The sequence below is a fragment of the Astatotilapia calliptera genome, chromosome 6, assembly GCF_964374335.1.
Source record: "Astatotilapia calliptera chromosome 6, fAstCal68.1, whole genome shotgun sequence".
Taxonomy (NCBI): Eukaryota; Metazoa; Chordata; class Actinopteri; order Cichliformes; family Cichlidae; genus Astatotilapia; species Astatotilapia calliptera.
Window position 1 is genome coordinate 30,464,424 of NC_137427.1, and position 22,568 is coordinate 30,486,991.

General features: G+C 41.7%; 2 protein-coding genes across 4 annotated transcripts; one reads left to right on the forward strand and one right to left on the reverse strand.

The window, feature by feature from the left end:
* Positions 1–1,104: 1,104 nt before the first annotated feature.
* smcr8b (Smith-Magenis syndrome chromosome region, candidate 8b) lies at positions 1,105–11,764 on the forward strand. The gene is made up of 6 exons (XM_026171580.2): positions 1,105–1,912; positions 4,332–4,744; positions 5,787–6,520; positions 6,924–7,385; positions 7,722–8,223; positions 9,035–11,764. Exons 1-6 carry the CDS (start codon positions 1,727–1,729, stop codon positions 9,471–9,473), a joined length of 2,736 nt encoding a protein of 911 aa, XP_026027365.2. The 5' UTR covers positions 1,105–1,726; the 3' UTR covers positions 9,474–11,764.
* LOC113024465 (uncharacterized) lies at positions 11,692–21,172 on the reverse strand. Of its 3 annotated transcripts, XM_026171582.2 has the most exons (19): positions 21,015–21,172; positions 20,472–20,601; positions 20,283–20,391; positions 20,100–20,193; positions 18,932–19,082; positions 18,709–18,826; positions 17,036–17,161; positions 16,884–16,946; positions 16,670–16,792; positions 16,435–16,590; positions 16,310–16,363; positions 15,487–15,716; positions 14,867–14,946; positions 14,623–14,712; positions 14,443–14,520; positions 14,268–14,372; positions 13,226–13,299; positions 12,813–12,916; positions 11,692–11,973 (listed from the first exon to the last, which is right to left on the reverse strand). In XM_026171582.2, the coding sequence occupies exons 2-18, from the start codon at positions 20,590–20,592 to the stop codon at positions 12,856–12,858; spliced, it is 1,833 nt and encodes a 610-aa protein (XP_026027367.1). In that variant the 5' UTR covers positions 20,593–20,601; positions 21,015–21,172; the 3' UTR covers positions 11,692–11,973; positions 12,813–12,855. The 3 variants fall into 3 exon arrangements, with proteins under 3 accessions (XP_026027367.1, XP_026027368.1, XP_026027369.2); XM_026171583.2 differs by lacking the exon at positions 13,226–13,299; XM_026171584.2 differs by lacking the exons at positions 11,692–11,973; positions 12,813–12,916 and adding an exon at positions 12,930–13,106.
* Between the last annotated feature and the right edge of the window lie 1,396 nt (positions 21,173–22,568).

Genomic DNA, 22,568 nt, shown 5'->3' on the forward strand with positions numbered 1-22,568 from the left:
AATTAAATAAAGATAATTTTGACCTGTGTGTTATGCAAAGCTGCTCCAGTAAAACAATAAAAATATGGAGCTGGAAATAAACATAACAGGTGTCCTTTGAAATAATTTGACATGCTCTTATGTATTAACCTGTCTTTTATTTCATTCGTTTCTTTGTTAAATCCAGAAACGAATTGAACATCCTTTTCCACATATAAAATAATCAGGTCCCATCATGCCTTAAAGACCTCATAGTACCATATCACCCCAACACAGCACTTTGCTTTCAAACTACAGACTTATTTCAGGTTCATATGGTCTTTTTGATAAAATTGAGAAACAACTCTCCATTAGTTATGCAGCATAAAGCTATGCTGTGTTTTTAACCAACTTCCTTTTAAAAGGCAGGTTTTCTTTTCCACTGTTGCCAAGTACTTGTTCATAAGGGGTCATCTGATTGTTAGGGTTTTCCTGTGGTAGGAACTGTTTCTAAGATTTGGTGCCAAAAGAACCTGAACTTAATAGGATTAAAAAACAAATATATTCTAACAGGGTTTCTGTAGGCTGAACTACTTCAGTCAAATTAAGTGTCGATCCTCTGTTTTTAAGGTAGTATTTCTAATATGAGCAAGCTGACTTCTATTTTAATTTCTACGTATACTTTTCTAAACCTAATGCAATGTCTTAGTTTTATTGTTCAGATTCAGCCGTGTTTTGTGTTGGGTGTAGTGTGATGCAATTAACTAGAGTAATAATAGTGATAAACATTATTTATGTAAGACCTTTAAGTCCTTTGACAAATACACAAAATTAGAAAACAAAATTTGGCTAAAACCAGCCAAATATCAAAGACACACAAAAAACGCAGTAGACAGTACAACAAAAGACACTGCATTATTGTGTAGACATGTTAAGTAAAAAAAGTGTGCTTCCATTCAAATAAACTCAACAGATAAATAAAATGACTGGTTAGTATAATATAATTCAGGCTTTAAAACAATCAGAGCGTTAAATCAACACTGTACCACACACCGATAATGACAAGCTTCATGAACACGTGAGTTTATTTTGCAGCTTGTATTTGTCTGTAAGTGCCCTCTTGAGTTGAAACCAGTGACCGGAAGTGTTCATTATCGAGTCTTGCTGCAGTGCGGACCTCCCGCGGGGCTTCACATTAAAAGCACCCACTTTGACGTCTCAAGGAACAGGAGCGTCTCGGCGTCTCTCCCTGCGGCTGCCCGTCACAAGGTTAAATATTTGCAAAGAGGCACAGGTCAGATATGTGACAGCGAGGCACATGTTTTAGACTCAAAGTTAGCTTGCTAATTGCGAGAAAAAGAGGAACACGTATCCCGGGAGAAGGTCAGCAAACCGTGTGACTTGAGCCCGCAGGGAACTTTCGCTTCTCCGTCGACTTTTCTGTGCTGCGTGTTTGTGGAAACGCCGCTTGTTTGCGCTGAAACGCAGTGGTTAGGAGGACCCACATTGAAGTTTCAATCTGGTTAACTTTCAATAACATTATAGTTTTGTTGCAACAAAAAATTGCGCAACTGTTTTTATTTATTTTTTGCCTCCTTGGTAGCGGTTGTTGTTGGGTCCCGTGTGAACAGCTGACTCACGGACTGTAGGCTGGGCGGCACCGCGACATGGCGGTGTTTGAGCCCGTAGCCTACTCTTCCTCCCCTGCGGAGTAGATCAAAGGTACTCGCTGATACCCTCCTGGGGGCTGACCCTTCACCGAGTCAAGATGATCGGGTCACCGGACCTGCTGGCCTTCACCAGCACGGAAGGCTTTGGGGGAGAGGAAGACGAGCAGGAGGCTCAGGGTCTACCTGAAGAGCTCTCTGTCCCTCGCTTCCCCTCTTCTCATCCCTGGAGCACAGCAGCACAGTTTCACAGAGACTTCATATTGGTGGCTGAGTTCTCAGAGCAGGTGTGTTTGCTTCATTCAAACAAAAACTGCTGGTTTCTTACTGTGATCGCACTTGTTTTAAACGGGATCCCATGTTTTTGGGGGGTTATTTTCTGTCTATATAGTTTTAACAGGGTGGATTCTCATAAACACAAAAAAAGCTTCGAATAATGGGGTCAGTACACCTGCAGGTAATCCCCGTGTGCTTGATATAAAGGTGTATGAGGCATTGGAGAAGGGGTAGCTTTAATATGGTCATCTTATGCACAATCAGTCAATCATGGTATGAGCTGAGGGACTACATCAAGTGTAGGATAATGAAAGATTATTTTGAACTGTTATGTGAAGCTATTTTACAGTTAAATAATACAAATATGGAGCTTGTAAAGTGTCAAATGGGATACGCCAAAGTTGGACCCCCATATTTACTGATTCTCCTTCAGAAACAATAGGTGTTGAAGTATTGCAAACCCATCTGCTAAAGATTATTTTGTAAAAAAAAAAAAAAAGTTTAAGTACATTTATAAATTCCCAGAAGAAAGCTAAAGACAATCCAGGCCTAGGTTTATAACCCTGCTTTATCTGCATTAAGGTGCATAGGTATTATAATAGCACGGAATCACTTGTTACACACATATAATCAGGCTGCATTCTCTACAGTGCAACCATGTTTACTCCAATACAAACAATATATTTCCTGCTGTTTTCTAGATACTTATGCATCACTGTGTTGCAGCAGATAGTGAGTTGACGTTTATTCATTCAGGAAGTCTCTTTAAGATTAAGATCTTTTTGTCAAGACAGAACTACTGAATGATTAACAGGAAATACTCTCCAAGTCAATCACACAAACGAGCCACCTCTCACATAGAGGGACGCCGAATCAAAAAGTTACAAATAATAAATTAGCAAGTGCAACTTCCCACATTGTTGCGTATCTGTAACCGGAAGGTCGCTGGTTCGATCCCCGGGCTCTCTGTCCTGGTCGTTGTGTCCTTGGGCAAGACACTTTACCCTACCGCCTACTGGTGTTGGCCAGAGGTTCTGTCAGTCTGCCCCAGGGCAGCTGTGGCTACAACCATAGCTTACCTCCACCAGTGTGTGAATGCACGAATGGATGAATAGTGGCATTGTAAAGCGCTTTGGGTGCCTTGAAAAGCGCTATATAAATCCAATCCATTATTATTGCTGGGGTTCAGTGATGAAGGATGAATAAAACACATGGCATGACATGAATACACAAAGGCAAGTAAAGACATAATATTAAAACAAAAACAACAAATGAGAAACCAGGTTTAAGCATTTATGGTAATATTAGTCTTAATTTTGTCATCATTCTTTATTTCTGAAAAAGCATAAAAATCATCTGAAAACAGCTTTCTTCTGTTTATAAGGACGCCCCTTGTAAACAAGTACATTTTAGGATGTCTGCTCCCAGCGGTATCATACAGATACACGTTCGGCAGTTTGCACCTCAGGCATGTTAAAAGTTCACGACAGTAAAATTAGAAAAAGACTCAACAAGTATTGCTTGTTTGGAAGCTTTGCCAGGAGAAAGGCTATTCTCTCTAAAGAGAACATGGCAGCAGAGCTTGTTAAGTTTGTTAGCGTTAATCTGAACAAAACGCAAGACTTCTGGGACATTTGAACAGATGAGATCAGGATGGTGATGTTTGACCATAATGCACAGCGCCATCTTTGGAGAAAACCAAACACAGGGCACCTCATACTAACTGTTAAGCACGGTGGTAGAGGGGTGGTGATTTAGGTTTGTTTCACAGCCACAGGACCTGGACTCCTTACAGTCATTGAGATGCCCATGAACTCTTCTGTATATCAAGGAATTCTAGAGTCAAATGTGAGGCTGTGTGTCTAAAAGCTAAAGCTTTGTGCAAACTGGATCGTGCAACAGGCCGATAATCCCAAGCACAGCTGCAAATCTACAACAGAACGAATAAAAAACAGAAAAAAATCAAGCTGTTTCAATGGCTCAGTCAAAGTGTGCACATCAATCGAAATCTGTGATGGGACCTTACCATAGCTATGCAGAAACAAATGCCTGAAATTCTCAATGAACTGAAGTAATGCTGCTAAGAGTGGAACAAAATTCCTGCATAATGGTGTGAGGGACTGATAAAGTCATAGAGGAAATAATTACTTCATGTTATTGCTGCTAAAGACGGTTCTACAAGCTATTAAGTCATGGGGTGTGTTGAGTTTTTCTCATGACTGTGAATGGCTTTTCTGTAGACATTTTCTTCATCTTATTTAAGGCTCTAAGAACAGAGGGTGTGGTATGCTCCATATGTGGTAAAAAGCCCCTGAATCAAGTTTGTGATTTTTGGACTACCTAAATAAATCCACAAATCTAAAATTAAAGCCAGATGATTAGTGACTGATTTGATTACATCTCTACAAACCCCCTGCTCTGTGTCTCCAGGTGGGTCCATCTCCTGTGCTGACAATACCGGAGGACTCCAGAGTCCTCGGGTCATTTGACCTCAACCACTTCTCTGTTCGCATCATGTCTGTGGATTACCAAGCGTCTGGCCCCGGCCACACCCCTCCATCCTCTCCCGGCCCCCGACTCAACTTCAGCGAGGACTCCAAAGTAATCCTGGGAGATTCAGCAGAGAATGCGTTTGCATATGTTCATCACCTGACGCTGTACGACTTGGAGGCTCGGGGGATGGTGCGCCCTTTCTGCATGGCCTACGTGTGCTCGGACCAGGTGAAGCTGATGGACAACTTTTCTGAGCTATCGACACGCTTCGCTGAGGCAGCTGAAAGCCTCAAGACGGGAAACAGACAAGCATTTTCTATTGAGCTGCAGAGAAAACTACAGGAGCTCGAGTAAGAGCAGCACTTTTTACTTTGATTAAATTGGACGGTTCTGTGCAAAACTGTTTGTACTAAAATATCCAAGCCACTTACTTCTAAATATCTTTAATTTGAGCAGATTAAGAGCGTAAATTGGAAGGAATAATGAAGACGGCCTGAAGAGAGTGAAAATGCTTCAATTTCTATCTCAGTGGTGAAAAGGGGAAGCTGTTAAAGAGGAAGCAGTCACAAGCTCAAGCATCACTTCATTTATCAAAAAGGATGCTTCTTATTTTTCAGATCCTCCTGTGTGGCCTCTTGTTTATTTGGCACAGCTGCATTTAGTGATAATTTCACTGTAACTTTGAATTTCTAGCCTCAAGCCTAAGCCTAACCTGAAAGAGGAAGGAGCTGGATACCACCTTCCACTAGTAATGACTTGTAATGTGCAGGGTTGGTTAGCAGGTCTAACATTAGGCCCCGCCTTCCCTGATAACCTTTTGCTAACTTTAACCTTCTTTTTGTTAAAAGAACTGCATCCCCCAGCTAAAAATCAAATGGATTTTTAATGTAGGATCTTTTACTTTTACACAAATCCACTCACTTGCTTATAACACAGCTCTTCAGTCATCAAATCTCAGGGATGCTTTTATGTTTTAAAAAACATGTATAAACCCACATAAGTGTGTATTCAGAAATGTAGACTCAGAAGTATCTTGGGCATGGTTGTCATGGTAATTTTGAACTTTTAATGGTTTCTTTGAACTGTTCTTTTTTTCAGGGTGGACGATTGTACAGCAAAAATATCTAATGACTTTAAAAAACAAAATTCAGCTGCGCAAACTTGAATTTATTTTGGACTTTTGATAATCTCTGATACAAACAGATTCAAGCACCCCACTTGAAAGCCAGTGGGGTGCTTGAAACAGAAGATTATTTTGGCTAAGATTGTGGCTCGTCTTCTCAAGAAATTTAGCTTTTCCCAGAAGTTTGTAGTTCATGGCAGCCTTGAAACTGTGACACCACTGTTAGTTAATTAAGGGCTGCTCACCACATGTTACTGCCTGTGTTTCAGGTACAGACGGCTGACCCTTCGTAAGGACGCAGAACGTCAGACAACGGTAAATGTGTTGACAGAATCTGAAGGAGAAAGTGAAGAGCTCGAAGCTGTGGAGCGTTCAGTCTTAAATCACAGAGAGCTCCTTCGTCAGGTCGCATCTTACCCAAACAGGAAGCTCAAACAGCCCGACTTCTTGCCCTATGACCCAGCCACCTCTCTCACGGATCCATTGCTGTTGCCACCTTTTGAGCCATGCTTCTCGTTCTCCACCCCCTCCTGCAAGTCAGAGCACCACCTGAAGCCACTGGAGGAGCTTTGCAACGAATACTACCTGTCTCTTACGAAGGACCGGCTCAAAGACACAGAGCGACGTCTCCGTGGTGACAGAAGTGTCCTGCGAACTACTTATGCCACACAATCATTGTCCAGGAGACTAACACTCACCAACTTCCTGTTTGAGCTATGGAGCCCGGACGATGCTGATGAAGAGGGCACTGAGGTGGAGCTGCCAAAGGACATGGGGAGTAAGAGGACTGGCGGGGCGTTTCAGCCAGAACCACCAAGCATGGAGTCGTTCTTCTCCTGTGTGGAGGAGATCCCAATCAAACTGGAGGCAGCAGAAGCACATACACTGACCCCTGGTCCTGGTCCTGGCACAGAGATGACGGGGAGTGTAAGCAGCAGTGACAGCATCGAAGTGCTCGGAACTGAGAAGTCGTACATGACGCAGCATGTCGCCGACAGCAGAGGTACGGCAGTGCGGAAACATTTCTCAAATAAATGTTTGGCGGATTGGGTATTTTTGTTAGTCAATTCATATAAGAACAAAAATAACAAATAGTGTCTGGTTGTTGATCAAGAGTGCCAAATATATCAGAACCGGCCCACCCAAAGGTCTAATCGGGTCCACTGGGTGGCTTTCAATAAACTCTGACATGTTTGATTTTGTCTTATATTAATTAAATACCACAGGGACTCAGTTTGAACATTTGATCCTCTGCTCCTGTGTGGATGTCTGGGATTTAAGCAACAAATGATGGTTTAAAGAAATATCAATGAAAAAAAGTCTTTCAGCTTTTCATTACATATCTAGTGAGATTAAATGCTTATTTTAAAATAAAAAAATGAAACAAAAATCTTTCTCTTCCACAGACACACCAGTCGGAATGACAGAGAGTTGCAGCAGGCGTGCAGCAGTAGACACTGGCATCAGACACCCGCGAGCTTATGCAAAGCGTGCCAACAGCGAGGACAGCATTGAAGTGCTCAGCACCACAGAATCCATCCTTACCGAAGACCTCACCGCCATCACAGAGGAGGAAGCAGAGCTGCAGCCTCTTAGCAACGGCTTTGAGAATGAAGAAGAACTACAGATGGTGGATAAGTCTTACAAAGTCCTCCAAGAGGAAGAGACACTGAATACACCTGCTGCAGTAGGCGAGGATGAAAATGATGGGCCTGATGAGGAAGATCAGTGTTGCGTTGAAAGTGAAGAGCCTTTGGAGCAAACAATGGTTACTGATGACATCATGATCAAAGAGCAGCTAGGCGCCATAAAGATGAATCAGTTTCGCAAAGACAACAGTGAAGAGAAGACCTCCAAACTACTGCAAGGTAACACGTTGTGCAACTATTCATTTCTCAAGCTCTCGTTATTACATCCATGCTATAAAACTATGAAAAACATATATTCACTTTGTCGGTATGGTTTTTATCCGTTTTAAATAAAATCTGCAGCAACACAGAAATTAATGAGAAGCTATTTTAAAAATGTGGAAAATATGCATTTGTAATCGTGGCTTAGTGCAAATTTAGTTGGGTTTTTTTTTTCTTCTGACATAATTTAAAATTATAACAGCTGATCATTTAATAAAGCGCTTAACTGCTAGGGAAAGTAGCTGATTACTGTAGTTTTTTTAAAACATATAAAATATTGTTATTACTCCACAGCTGACGAAGCGATGAAGCCCTCACCTGAGGTTCACCAGAAGGTGCGGCTGATGCCCCAGGACAATGCGAACTTTGCACCTGGTTCCTACATGGCCGAGGTGGATCGTTGGTCTTCCCCCCGCCCTCCCCTGAGGCTGCTGAGTGTTGATGAGGAGTCAACACTCAGCAGCATCAGTTTCACTGAATCTTCAGAGCCCCCATCCCCCATTCAAAATATCCACAGCAACATCTGCTGGGATAAGAGGAGGAGGAGAAAGGCTGGACTCAGAGCCCTCAGGTTTATCAAGCACAACTCGTTCTCCCAGCATGCAGTGTTCTGTCTCCTGAGTGGCCGGCCACTGGTTGTCATCGGAGGAGATGAGAACCTAGTCAGGAAGACGGTGGATGCTCTGACCCTCTTCCTGCCTGCTCCTGGTCCTCATAGAAGTGCTGTGAAGATGTGTTTGACCACGCCCCTTCAGCTGACTGACCTGCTCACCTGGAGACTGATGGGAGTGTACAGGTGAGGGCTATCTGCCATCCTGCTGTTTTGTTTGTTTATTTTTATGCATTTATTTTTGAGTTGGCAGTAAATATTTCGGTAACAGGGTGGCTAGTGGCTAATGCTAGGTTACTGGTCAGCACTAACCAGATACCTGCTAACGTATAAATAAAATAATATTTCACTCGCCAAAACCAGAGTACAGACTTGTTAAAATACATTACAAGTCCTGCTTTTTTTGTTTCGTAACTTCATTAAGGTAATTAAAAGTCAGCAACCTCATACCGATGAGATGTCCAGTTCATTGAGCTAAGGTTAGAGCTAGCAGGCAGCTATGGCTTATATCCACTAGCCCTCAAATTGGCCAAACCATTAATAATGCATGACTTTAAACCAAATACAGTTTAACTGGAGATCTTATAGAGAAATTTAAAAAGTATGACCCTCCCTACAGTTGTAATGAGCGAGGAGGGGACATTAGCCAAAAAGTTTTTGTCCCAGACTGTAAACATGTTTGTCTGCTGTCAAGTTGGGTGCTTTAACTGTATATAAACGCTTTTAATCAGGTGGCCATTTAAGGCGAATGACTGCAGTTATTGGTCAGACCTGGAAACATTAAGTTCTGTCACCACCTTTACAAACTGAGCAGCTGAGGTTTATGCTTTTCATTGTTTACTTGCTAAGTTTATGGGTCTAGGTAGCTTCAAGTTGATCCGAAATGACAGTAAACTGACATGTGTAGAAGGCTACAGCTTATTTCTTTTTTTCTTCAGCTTCAGGTCATAAATGAAATTTATTAATGTCACATCCATGTCATGGTTTCTTGCACCAGATCATCCTCAGCTTCTTTTTCCACCATCCTTCCTTCTCTGAGTCGCTACAGTCGTTATGTGGCTCTGCTGGACCTCGACCAGAGGACGCTGCGGTGCCCGTCTTACTCTGGTTCTCTTCTCAGCAGACTGGCCAATCCTCACACTGGTATCACCCGGGGCATCACCTACCTGCAGCATCTGGAGAGCTGCCTTGCTGCGCTGGTCAATCACGTACTGGTGCACACTTTTATACCTCTTTTTAAAAATCTATGCGTTTCTAAAGAGAAGGGTAACACAGAAGAGGATTCCTGGTGTGAACGAGGTGTGAGCGAATGTGATTTGAGAGTGATGAGCTATCTGTCTCATCTCATTAAACAGCGGTATGCGGGACGTGGACCTCCAGTGTTAAGATTTGCTTACAGCTCAGTGCAAATGCACAGAAACACAATGACATCATAGGCGTCCAGACGGAGAAAAAGAAACCCTGAATGTTTAGATGTTTCTCTAATTTTTAGGTTTGATCAACTGCTGCTGTGAACATTTCGGTACAAAAAAAATGTTTTTATGTGCAGTGTTAAATATAGATTTAGGTCACATCGTTGCACTAGTGCCTCACTTGGCACCAAAACCCTTCCACATGCTGGCAGCCTTATCACTTAATGACACATGAACTTGTAATTTAAGAAAACTGAGCCTTATCTGAACACTGTGCAATGTAAGCAAGCCTGTAACCTCTATAGAGTACTGTTTACTATAGAGTACAGCAGGACGTCCACATGACATGTAGGTCCATTACATCATTACTTTGTAAAAACCTGTCACCCTGCCTTTAGCATGTCTGATAGTCACAAATAACTGGCAGCCTATAATTATTCTACGACTATTAATGACAATGCGGCCCATGCAGTAAACCTGCAGGTCTGTTGGATGTCAATGGGTTCTTGCTAAAGGTTAAACAGAAAGATCAGTACCATTTTGTTTGAACAGACAGGTAGTGCATTACATTGAATCACCCATCACCAAAATCTCAAGTGAAGCATTGGTGGAGAAGTGTGCACTGTTTTGTAAAAGCTGTGTGTGGTGTAAAGGTATGTGTACTTTTAAAGCACTTTACAACTGAGTACTCGGGTGCTTTTTACTGCAAGCCTCATTCAAACAAGCGCATTTTTCTATACTGGAGCCTTGTCACACAATTGCACAAACACTGAGGGATGCAGCAGGGGCAAATGTTTAGTATCTTGCCCAAGGATATTTGATGTGCAGGCTGGAGAAGCCAGGGAGTGAACTGATCACTAATGTTTCTTGGCTGAATTGATAATGGATTTATAGTGTTGGCATTATTATGCCAAAATGGTTAGCTTGCATGAACACCAGATAATTACGTTTTTATCCCTCGATTATGAATTTGTAGGATTTTTTTTTTTCCTTTTTCAAATTAAGCAGAAACAGTCCATAGCACTTACAAATTTGTTTTGTTTTTTTTGTTTGTTTTTTTTAAATTGATATGGTTCAGGTACCTCTTTTCCACTGTGGGCGCAGATTCAATTCTGCACCAGGAACCACGGATTTCCTTAGAATTAAAAAAAAAAAAAAAACGTTTTTGTAAAAAAATCCTTACTTTTGTCTATAAAAGTACACATTACACCATCAGTTACTGTGGTAACTAGAACTCCATAAAAGCCCGTTAATCCAACCGGGATTTTTTTTTTTTTTTTTTGTATACAGCACACGATTTGAAACAATAAAGTGCCTTTATAAAATGACAGAGCAACAACATCCTTCTCTCTGACACTTGTACTGTTGTTTATCTTGCTGTGGAGACAAAATCATTTTGTATTCAAGCAGCGATTCAGCAATCTAATGCATAAAACTGTCTTTTTATTTATAACTGTAACATTAACATTTTACGAACATTAAAAAGGTGAATCAATATCAAGTCTCTTGTCATCAGATGGTGAGTAGTAGGGTTGATCTGATATCCTCGTGTTGGTGTTGTTCCCAGACCATCATGAAAATGTTGTTCCAGGATCAACATTGCAAGTGACCAATCAGAATGTTGTGACGTCATACTTTTGCGACTTCGGGAAAAAACAGCGTAAAACAAAAAACTGTACTTAAGCTGCGAGAAACCGCCTCTGTCCGCCGATCAACGGACCCTGACCGTAACCCTTTAATAAACAGTAAGCAGAATTGATATTGTCCTTGCAACATTGGAATTTCATAAATGCACGAATGGCTTGGCGCGCAAAAGAATAACGTCACAACAATGTGATTGGTCACTTGCAATGTTGAACCTGGAACAACATTTTCATGATGGTCTGGGAACAACACCAACACGAGGATATCAGATCATCCGAGTAGTAGTGCCAGTGTGGGCGCAGCTGCACCAGGAACCACGGATTTCCTTAGAATTAAAAAATTATAACGTTTTTGTAAAAAAATCCTTACTTTTGTCTATAAAAGTACACATTACACCATCAGTTACTGTGGTAACTAGAACTCCATAAAAGCCCGTTAATCCAACAGTTTGTTTTTTGTATACAGCACACGATTTGAAACAAAGTGCCGTTATAAAATGACAGAGCAACAACATCCTTCTCTCTGACACTTGTACTGTTGTTTATCTTGCTGTGGAGACAATAAAATCATTTTATATTCAAGCAGCGATTCAGCAATCTAATGCATAAAACTGTCTTTTTATTTATAACTGTAACATTAACATTTATGAACATTAAAAAGGTGAATCAATATCAAGTCTCTTGTCATCAGATGGTGAATAACAGAAGTATGTGCATTGTACCAACATGAGCTGGTGTGAGGACGCAGGTACAGTCGGGCATCTGTAAGACGCTGGCGACTCTCCGCAGTATTTAAACCTTTGTGGAAGGCAACAGTGCTGTAAACAGTGTTTAAGACTTCTGTAGCTCTGCAGGGGGTAAGTATGTGCAATCAGGATGCACTGGAACAAGAAGAAAAGTAATGACAATGAGATTCAGTCAGACACACGTGCAGTGCTGAAATTATCACATGGCTGTTAGAATAAAAAAAAAAAAAAAAAATCCTTTATCAGACAATATTTCATAGTTAAAAAGTCCTTGCTTGTCCCACTTGTGCTGAGGTAATGTATGAGTCGGCATAAATATGTAGCTCTAACGCTTTTAGAGCCTCTCTTCCCTCCGTCGCAGACACTTAACGCACCTGCTGCATCCACAAAGCAACTTGCATTGTGGAGGAACCGCACACACACTCTTCACCCTGCTGCCTTCTGGCAAGAGGTACTGGAGTATTCAGGCCCTCACTGCCAGACTGTGAGACAGTTTCTTCCCAAGCTGTTAGACTCCTGAACACTCAGTAACTGGACTGACACACATGCATACCTTCATACACGTCAATACCAAGCACTTATCTGCAGAATCACACACATTCATACACCAAGTTACTTTTTGCACATTTCTATTGCACTGTTGTGTCTGTATCGTTCTGTCTCTTGTTGCACTGTCTTTGTTTTTGCACACTGCACTTTATGTAGTCCTGTGTTGATTATCTGTTCTATGTCATATGTAGCACCACGGTCTTGGAGGAACGTTGTCTCATCTCATTGAGTACTGCACATGGTTGGAATGACAATAAAGCCACTTGACATCACACTCCATTTTTATATTTACATTTAACGCACACAAACTTTTTTGGGGAACTGGGATTGTATTAAATCAAAGCTTTTCTGTTTCTGGAAGTTAATTTGATTAGCTAAAGGATGCTGAGATTTGTAGTGGTTTATCACAAGACTTGTTCACATACCTGCTGTTTTCCCTCTCCTGTGCAATCGCCTGAAAGAATCTTTTCAGATGTTCTTCACTGGAGGAAAAACTTTCACAAAGCCACCTAAAGGCCCATGAATTCTCCTGCAACACAAGAAAGCTGATTAAACAACAAACAACAGCACAGCCCCCGAGAATTCAAAGTGTGAAATTATAGAATCTTTTCAGTCAATAGTGACCCCAAACAAACAGACAAAGCATACAATTTTAAAGTTGTGGTGTCATATGTTTAACTGCGAGTAACACTCTCACCTAAGAGAAAGCATCCAGCATCCTAAGTGTGAAAATGTCAGAAGAAAGACTTCTGTGAACAGCTGGAAACTACACACTAAACTCCAGCTGCTTTTATTAATTTGGAGAGTTATTTATCCATTACTGGTGTGTTAATCTGACCTGTCACAGGTGGTTTCCATCACAGATGAGACTTGAGTGAAGAGCTGGATCTTAAACATTTCTTTAGAGAGCAGCTACAAAATTGTAGATCAAAGTAAGAGTACTGACAGGGACTAGAAAGAGAGAGCATATTTCTCCTGTTTTGGCTTCCCTTCATTGGCTTCCTGTTAAATCCAGAATTGAATTCAAAATCCTGCTCCTCACATACAAGGTCTTAAATAATCAGGCCCCATCTTAACTTAATGACCTTGTAGTACCATATCACCCTATTAGAGCACTTCACTCTCGCTCTGCAGGCCTACTTGTTGTTCCTAGAGTATTTAAAAGTAGAATGGGAGGGAGAGCCTTCAGTTTTCAGGCCCCTCTTCTGTGGAACCAGCTTCCAGTTTGGATTCGGGAGACAGAATTAACTGAGGGAAAACAGTGTGTGGTTCCAATAGCCGAAGACATGTGGATTTTATGACTCTTCCACAGTGTGTCTTTTGTTTTGTCCCCCCCCCCCCCAAGTCTTAAAAGGTAGGTTTTCCTCCCCACTGTTACCAGTTGGTTGGGTCATCTGTATTACCTTCCAATAAATCATAGCAGGAGGTGACTATTCCTGTGATTTGGTGCTATATAAATAAAAAATGACCTGTAATCAATTTGAGAAGAGTGAGGCTGAGAGTGATTCTCTAAAACAAGCTTTTCCATGTTTCTTTATACTGTACTTGTCTTATTTGTTATGCACGTCTGTTGTTTTGTAATTTGAGGGGGGGGGGGGGGGGGAAGGAAAAAAAGGAAGGCCATCCAGTGCCAAATGAAAAGATGCAGATCCATCCGCTGTGGCGACGCCTTGGGAAATAAGGGAGCCGCGAAAAGTACCTTTAATTATTTCTTTAGCGAGACAAAGATGCAAGAGACACTCAAACTGTCATAGTTACACAAAATTATAGCACCGTTATTGTTGCGTGTGCCAATAGAGCCCTTTACATGATATAGCTTAAGTATGTGAAAGCACAAACAGTGGCGTGGCGTCTATGGAAGGAAAGCAAGAGTTGGCTACCTGAAAGGTGTTGAGCACAGGTAGGATCGGATACAAAACGGAATCGAGGATTCTTTGGCTCAAAGCTTCCGTCACCAACAGGAGCAAGGCCTGATCTGGATACACCTGCGAACACATTGGACTGTTTAGTTCTCGCAAATTCTAAACACTGAAGTGTAAGTGTTAATGCACTGACCTCATGCAAGGATCGTGGGATCTGCATATTGGAGCCCTTCTGATCAAGCAATATCCCTTTCACAACATCCCGCGCTTCCTTCATCATTCAGACATCGAGGAGACAAAATACAGAATGAAACAAAGCAGAGAAACATGGAGAAAGCTGCAAGTCTAACTCTAACAATCAAGAAGTACACACCTGCAGAAACTGCATACTGGGCATGGGTAAAGCAGTGAGTGAACCGCAAGGCTTGTTGACAATCGAGAGCAAACTGGTCCAACACCGAGACTGGATCAGAGGAGTATTAGACATGCAGTCAGACATGGGACATACTAGTCAAGGTTTTAACAAGTATAAAATGTACCTAAACCAAGAAATAAAGATGGCAGATATCTAGAGACAAAAACATTTTTCAGACTTGAATGAGGAGCTTTTAACTTACATCAGCATATACAGCACTGCAGCATCCCTGAGCCCTGAGAGCAAACCTCACCAGCTCATGACGTTTCAGCGGCACAGCATCTACACACAGAGGAATCAGATTTATTATCAATCCTTGTTTTATACTAAATCTTATCCTGAAGCTACGTTTACACTGCAAACCTCATTGCTTCATTTGGATATTTTGCGTTGATTTTTTTTGTTGAACTGTTCATATTAATGATGCAATTGTGTGGCCAAAATCAGATTCCCATGTGACCTGATTCATATGCTCTTGTTACTGTTCTTACAGCAACAAAGACTTCTCACACAGGAGGCGGTCATACAGAAGCAAGCACAGAGGTCACAGTTAGTATAACTTTAAAGGGCTGTAGCTGCAATCACATGACATTATTGTGCATGTGACATCTCTATTGAGGTGTATGTGGATGCACAGTTGAAGCGGGAATGTGGTGGAGTGATGACATGAATGGCTTCAGTAATGCACTTTCAACTGAAAATATCGTGATAATTACAGTAACACTAAGAAAAATCAGACACAAGCACAAACTGACTTGGGTCACTTCTGAACTTGGTACAAACCCCCCCCCCCAAAAAAAAAAAAAAACATCTCTGCTGGACCTTCAATAGACTCCCACGCTGCACCAGCACAGCAGAGCTCTCCCGGTTTACTGACTGGTGTCAGCTTTGGTGCAGTCGCTGTTTCAAAGACTTTGAGATAAAAGAGGAAGAGGTCCGGAGTAAAGTGGGAAGCGGGAGCATTCACCGAGGGGAACAAACTTGTGAGAGCTGATGAAAAGTCTCCAGCCATGCACATGAAGTAGGGGATGAGGTCTTGTATCTGCTGAAACCTGACAGAGAAACAAATCCAATGCAGCAAGTCAGCAACATGTCACTGCTGGTGTCTAAATATTTAAACGTTTGATTTGAGATTTTAGTTTCTCTATAGATGGTAACTGCAGATTGACAGTCATTTCTGAACCTATATTTAACGAATTAATGAACTCCAGATGGGGTTTTAAACTATGAAATATGGAAGAGCTACAGTTTTCCCCTTTTTCAATTAAAAATGTATTATCCATCCTAGACTGGAAGAAGAAGATTGAAAATGTGAAGCAAGTGCAGAAGCGCCTCAAACCTCCCCTCTTCCTAATGGCCGTGGCGTGGGGGTGATCGGCTTATAGTTTTTACTTTGTAAATGTAGAACAAAACACGTTACACCTACGACACTGATATCCTGATCCAGGAAACTGTCTCACTCTCGCCTGCACCTGGATCAAGGATTTTCTTACAAAGTGCCGACAAATAGTCAAGCCTGGTCCTCACCTCACCCCCAAAACACCACTCAGTGCTGGTTATGTTTTTAAATCATGTACTGACATGACAATAACACAAAATGCACTTTGCTGGAAAGAAAAACAGAGGAACCTGTGCATGTACTCACTGTGCAGTGTTGTCTGTCTGGACGACTCGTAGATATCGACACAGCTCTCTGTACCTGCAGACAGAAACAACACAGTTAGACAGCTGTCTACACACAGCAAAGTGAATGAGTTCACGTATACAAACCTGCGCTGATGCTGCAGTAGCTCCGTCCTCAGCAGAATCACAGAAATCTGTTCAGTCAGGACGTCTTTCTTGCCTTTGTCCTTACGCACGCCTGACACGTTCTGTCCCTTCATCACAGACACGAGCAGGACGTCGTTCCAGGGGCGAACACACAGGCTGGAGCACACAAACATCAAGTTATAGCAACAACATATACATGTAACAGGTAACCCTGGAGGTTAAAGGGCGAGCATACCTGTTTCTCATGTTCCTCAGCTCAGCTGGGAAATGCAGTTTCTTGCAAAACTCCTGTAGTTTGTTAATGAAGTCTGGAGTAAAATTAGCCATCACCATCTGTCTCTGTACTAATGCTATTACCCTGGTAAGCACACACAAACACAAGTAGAAGATGAATATCCAGGTGAATGAGCTACAGGTATAACACAAGAAGTCAACGTGCATGCATTTACCTCTGCAGTAACATCGTTTTAGCTGTATCAACATTAGCCATTGGAGAAGCAAAGATGAAACCCCTGTAAATGGAATAAAAAAATATTGAAAAACATTTGAAAATTAAGAAAAAAAGGAATGTGTGTAGAAGCGGAAATGCTGCAGTGAGTACCCTGAGAAATGGAAATGTCTAATAAAGTCCTCAGCAGCCCCCAGACTCATGATGACTGCCGCTCTGCTGTCCTGTTGATCTGCCTGGTTCAGGAACGAGGACACAAACTCAAACACCGGTGAGTAACTGGAACAAACACAACAAAAAACAAAGGAAAGTTAAAGAGACGTCTTAATATACAAGTGTGTGGACTCGTTCCAGCACTGCACTCCTAAAATTAACAGCTGACCTCACTGAAACGTTACGTCAGACTTTTTCAACTCGGTTTTCCTGGGTCTTTTCACGTGTGTTATGAATAAATCTTCTTTTTTACAGTACCGGTACTAGTTTTATTTTGTTGCATTTATCCGCGACACCTTAAAGGCCGGTCCGTGAAAATATTGTTGGGCATGAACCGGTCCGTGGCGGAAAAAAGGTTGGGGACTGCTGGTTTAGAGGAGAAGTCAGTAATGCATCAACAGAACAAGCAATAAATAAAGAAATACTTTTAAAACAAATAATTAAATCAAAAATATAAAATCGCAGATTTACAACCAGGCAGTCCTATGAAAAAAAACTGAAGCTTTTATAACACTATCTCCAAATACGTCACTAAAAGCAAAGAAAAGTGTGCACCCTTTCTCCAAGAATGGCTGATGTTAAGGCATCAGCTGTGTTAAACAATATTGGTCACCAGGACTCAGGGAACCAAAATGACCTCAGATGGTCTAAAGGGACATGTTTTTGAGGTGAGCCTTGGTGATCTGTAGGATGAATAGCTGGTCTTTCCACAGGTTTAAGCTCATTACTGGGAATGTTCAAGGCAAAAATTGTCACAGCAACTTCCATGGACCTGATCCGTAACAAGATATGGCAGACTTGCCCCCCCCCAGACTTGCCCCCTTCCTGAGCTCTGTTTTGCTGCAGGTTTCTCCTGCAGTGTGAGTTTTTCCCTTCACACTGTCACCAAGTACTTGGCTCGAGAGGGGTCGGCTAACTGTAGGATCTTCACCTTACAATCCAAATCACTGTGAGGCACTTGTTGATGTAATTTGACACTATATAACTAAAGTTTATTGAATTGACCACAATTCAAGCCCAAGTGAATATAAAGACCACTGATGGCTACTTTCTTCTTCTTTTTTGTGTGGGTTTCACAAAAAACTGTACCAACCAGATTAGAAAGACCTCCTACACCTGATGGAGCTCATGACATGTGATGCTCTGACCAATGACCAGAAGGAAGTGCTGAACAAGGTTATCCACGACAGTGGTTCACACTTCAATGTTGGCCTTCTGTCAAATGTCTAAATAATTATACAAAGTTATTGTGAACTGGACTGTACATCAAAGCAGAGCATTAAGTGATTTACGAGCCAGCTGCTTGATGTATACCTGCAAGCTCAAGAAGCTTAAAAAGCCTTAAAAAGTCTGACTTGGGGAAAGTGATGAAGTTCCATGTTGAAGGTGGTGGCGGCAGTGCAGCAAAGGCAGAGGGTAGAGACAGCGGACAGCTATGACCGTGCCCATCCCGTAGACAGTGTAAAAACACTGACCTGAATAATCAATGTAAATGCTCCACATATTTATAGACATATTGGGAATCTCTTACAGCTATGGATTTATAATTGGTCCAGATGTGGCTCCTAATCATTGCAATATAGAAATCAAAATCTGAGTGTTATGAAACATACTTGTAGATGAAGCCTTGTTGGTTCTCTTGGCTCAGACCATAGTCCTTTAGTGCCTCGCCTTTCATGTAGGACGAGTAGAGCGCAGAGAGCTCTTGTCTGAACTGCTGCAGCAACGTCGCTGGACATGAAGTGAAAATAAATAAATACATTAGTAAGATATATTTAAAGTACAGTACAAGAGGTTCATCTCGGGTGTCTCCTCGCATGAATTTGTTGTTTGCACCTGCTTGTCGGAGGTGCGAGTCCATTTCTGACAGGGTGAGGTTGAAAGCAGTCAGTCCTCCCAGCAGCTTATGGTTTCTGAGGTTGCTCCAGAAGGCGCTCCTCTTGTGGCTGTTGCAGTGACAAATGCCGCTCACGCACCACATTTCACACTGAAAAACCAGCGAGAAAAGCACATCAATCACTATTTTGTAAGAGACCTCCCCATGACTTCAAGGACCTGCTGGGGACATAGGGATGTAAAACTTCACTGACATAAGCTGGTGCTTGTTCATGAAGAGCTCTAAAAATCAAAACCTGAATTTTTTTAATCGACTCTGAATTTAATCTGGAGTCAGTGCAGCTGGGTCAGCAACAGCGTGCCATGAGAGCTCTTGGAAGACTTAGCACTCTGACCAACCTTCAGACATTCCAGGAAGTTGTGTTTACTTAGACAACAATGAATTACAGCAATCCAGGGGTAAAGAAATAAATGCATAAATAACAATCTCCAGGTCAGAGTGCGACACAATGGGACTTGACAATATGTCTTTAGTGATAAAAACAAGTGTGAACCACAGATCAGACATGAACACTCAAAGTGATGTTCATGTCAAATCCTGATAGAAATTTAGCAAACAAGGCAAGGCGACCAAGAGCTTCTATTTCCTTAGGCAAAAATAAGTCAGGGGCATAAACAAGGACTTCCTCATTAAATTGGAGAAAGCTGTTTGCCATCCAACTCTTCATAGACCTATTCAGGATCTGTAGCTTAAAAAGAGAGATGTACAACTGAAGGTCATCAGCATAGCAGATAGCAGCGATGACAGTCATGTTGTTAAAGGTCCCCAAAATGTGCTGAAGAGGGAGCAGATACAATGGAAACAATAAGAGCCCAGTACAGAACCTTATGGCACACCACAAGTAAGAGAAGTGGAAGAGGACCTGTATTCAAAATTAGCTTAAAATGAGCTGATAACACTACAAAAAAATCTTTAATTCTTTATTTCCCCCCATACTGTTTCTTGATACAGTGTTATTAAAAAACAAAACAAAAAACAAAGTATGCATTTATTTAATTTTTGAGTAGGCAAGAGCAAAAACAAGCAAAAAAAACAGATGAATACAGTTTAGTGAACCCTCCAAACTGCTGGTCAGAAACATTTTGTCCTGTTAACATTAACACCTACCAATGATGCCAGCTTATCGCAGATGTAGCAGAAGCACTGATCACAAATGAGCTGGTTACTGTCTACTGGCATGTTAGTCTCCAACTCTGTAGGCCTGAGCGTGCCAAAGAAAAGCAGTGTGAGCACCTGACACAGTAAGACGGGGGTAAAGAGCACTGATGGTCATTTCAAAGTGTATCTCACGTAAAAGGGTGTATGGGACAGTCGTAGCGAGCATGAGGTAGCACATCAGCGTGGCGGGAGAAGGTCACGACCAGGTCTTCCTCCAGAGTGCTGGGAGAGGACACGCAGTCTGGAACACAGAGGCTGTTAGTGATTAGTCATAAGATCATCCACAAACACATGGAGCAAACAAAATAAAACCGCTGTCACCTTTTTCCTTCACATCCACCACCTCCACGATGAGGCAGGACATGTCTCTGTCATCCTTATGATCATCGTCATCATCACTACTCAGGATGATTATATCTCCACTGTCTGCTGGCGTGCACATCAGAAATGCCTGGTTAAAAAAAGAAGAAGAAAGAAACAGAAAAAGGAAAACCAACCATCAGTTAGTTCACAGATGCAGACCTGCAGTATGAAATGCGTGCATGAATGTAGACTTAACCCTGCAGTCATGCACCAAGGCTGCTAGCCCACAGGCTCAGCTGTGTGCTTTGTTGTGAATTTCTAAACTTTAGAGGTCATACTTTCTCAACAACACTGTGTTATTCTGCAGCATGAACTGTTCCAGCCAGGCCTAACAAAGGGACAGTACGGTTTTCTTACTTTTAAGAGGACAGTTATTTATTTTTACAACTTTAGAAACGCGTAGAAAAAAAAGTCGACCTCGCGCTTTATTAGCTGCAGGCGAACGTGTAACGTAAACCACATAAATGACCGCGTCGGTACCGTAAACCATAGTTTTCTTACCTTGTTCTGTTTTACTGTTTGTGTCTAAACCGAAGTACGCTTTCCTTCGCGCCTGGCGACTGAAATTTCTGCGTCACCGGATGTGATGGCGTCGCTTCCTCTGCTGCTGTTTCTTTCTTCTGTTTTTTGCGGCTGTGTAACAGCTTCGAGTTGCATTACCGCCGCCTCCCGCATAGAAGAGAGAAAACAGTCTAATTAAGGTGAAAATCATCATCTTGTTAATACATTGCTCCTAAAAATGAAGGGAACACTCGGTCACTCTTCAACTTTGTCAGTTAGGAAGTAGAAAGCATGTAAGCCACTTCTTCAGGTTAACATCAGTGTTAAGCCTGGGTTTGAGGTATGAGCTCACCACCTTCTGACCAATCAAATGTTCGTCTTCCCTCCTGTCCGACCTCCATGCTCGGACGGGACCATGTTTAGATCCAGTTTTTCTATGTATTCTTTACTTCCTCTCTGACAGTCAAACATCACTGAAGATAACATGTATTAAATTAAATACTCAATAATAATCTGTCAGATTTTTACCAGAATTGTGATATTGGTAAATCTGTTTACTAACACTTTCCTTCCTGGGATCAAATAGACCTTAATGATATATTCAAAACACATTCATTAAACACTTTTAATACACAGCTACTGCACTCTGTCCTCTCATGGCAGGTTACTTTCAGTATGCATAAATTATGTGATTTATCAGATGCTGCCAGCATCAATACAGGGAGTGCAGAATTATTAGGCAAGTTGTATTTTTGAGGAATAATTTTATTATTGAACAACAACCATGTTCTCAATGAACCCAAAAAACTCATTAATATCAAAGCTGAATGTTTTTGGAAGTAGTTTTTAGTTTGTTTTTACTTTTAGCTATTTTAGGGGGATATCTGTGTGTGCAGGTGACTATTACTGTGCATAATTATTAGGCAACTTAACAAAAAACAAATATATACCCATTTCAATTATTTATTTTTACCAGTGAAACCAATATAACATCTCCACATTCACAAATATACATTTCTGACATTCAAAAACAAAACAAAAACCAATCAGCGACCAATATAGCCACCTTTCTTTGCAAGGACACTCAAAAGCCTGCCATCCATGGATTCTGTCAGTGTTTTGATCTGTTCACCATCAACATTGCGTGCAGCAGCAACCACAGCCTCCCACACACTGTTCAGAGAGGTGTACTGTTTTCCCTCCTTGTAAATCTCACATTTGATGATGGACCACAGGTTCTCAATGGGGTTCAGATCAGGTGAACAAGGTGGCCATGTCATTAGTTTTTCTTCTTTTATACCCTTTCTTGCCAGCCACGCTGTGGAGTACTTGGACGCGTGTGATGGAGCATTGTCCTGCATGAAAATCATGTTTTTCTTGAAGGATGCAGACTTCTTCCTGTACCACTGCTTGAAGAAGGTGTCTTCCAGAAACTGGCAGTAGGACTGGGAGTTGAGCTTGACTCCATCCTCAACCCGAAAAGGCCCCACAAGCTCATCTTTGATGATACCAGCCCAAACCAGTACTCCACCTCCACCTTGCTGGCGTCTGAGT

Bases quoted from the DNA above. Each gene is read 5' to 3' on its own strand.
- smcr8b (XM_026171580.2), top strand. From the start codon at position 1,727: ATGATCGGGTCACCGGACCTGCTGGCCTTCACCAGCACGGAAGGCTTT. The intron at 7,386-7,721 runs GTAACACGTTGT...ATTACTCCACAG, and splicing joins GACCTCCAAACTACTGCAAG to CTGACGAAGCGATGAAGCCC. The intron at 8,224-9,034 runs GTGAGGGCTATC...TTCTTGCACCAG, and splicing joins AGACTGATGGGAGTGTACAG to ATCATCCTCAGCTTCTTTTT.
- LOC113024465 (XM_026171582.2), bottom strand. From the start codon at position 20,592: ATGTGCACGCCAGCAGACAGTGGAGATATAATCATCCTGAGTAGTGAT. The intron at 20,392-20,471 runs GTGACAGCGGTT...TCTGTGTTCCAG, and splicing joins GGTGGATGTGAAGGAAAAAG to ACTGCGTGTCCTCTCCCAGC. The intron at 14,521-14,622 runs GTGTGTACTTCT...TGAATGATGAAG, and splicing joins CCAGTATGCAGTTTCTGCAG to GAAGCGCGGGATGTTGTGAA.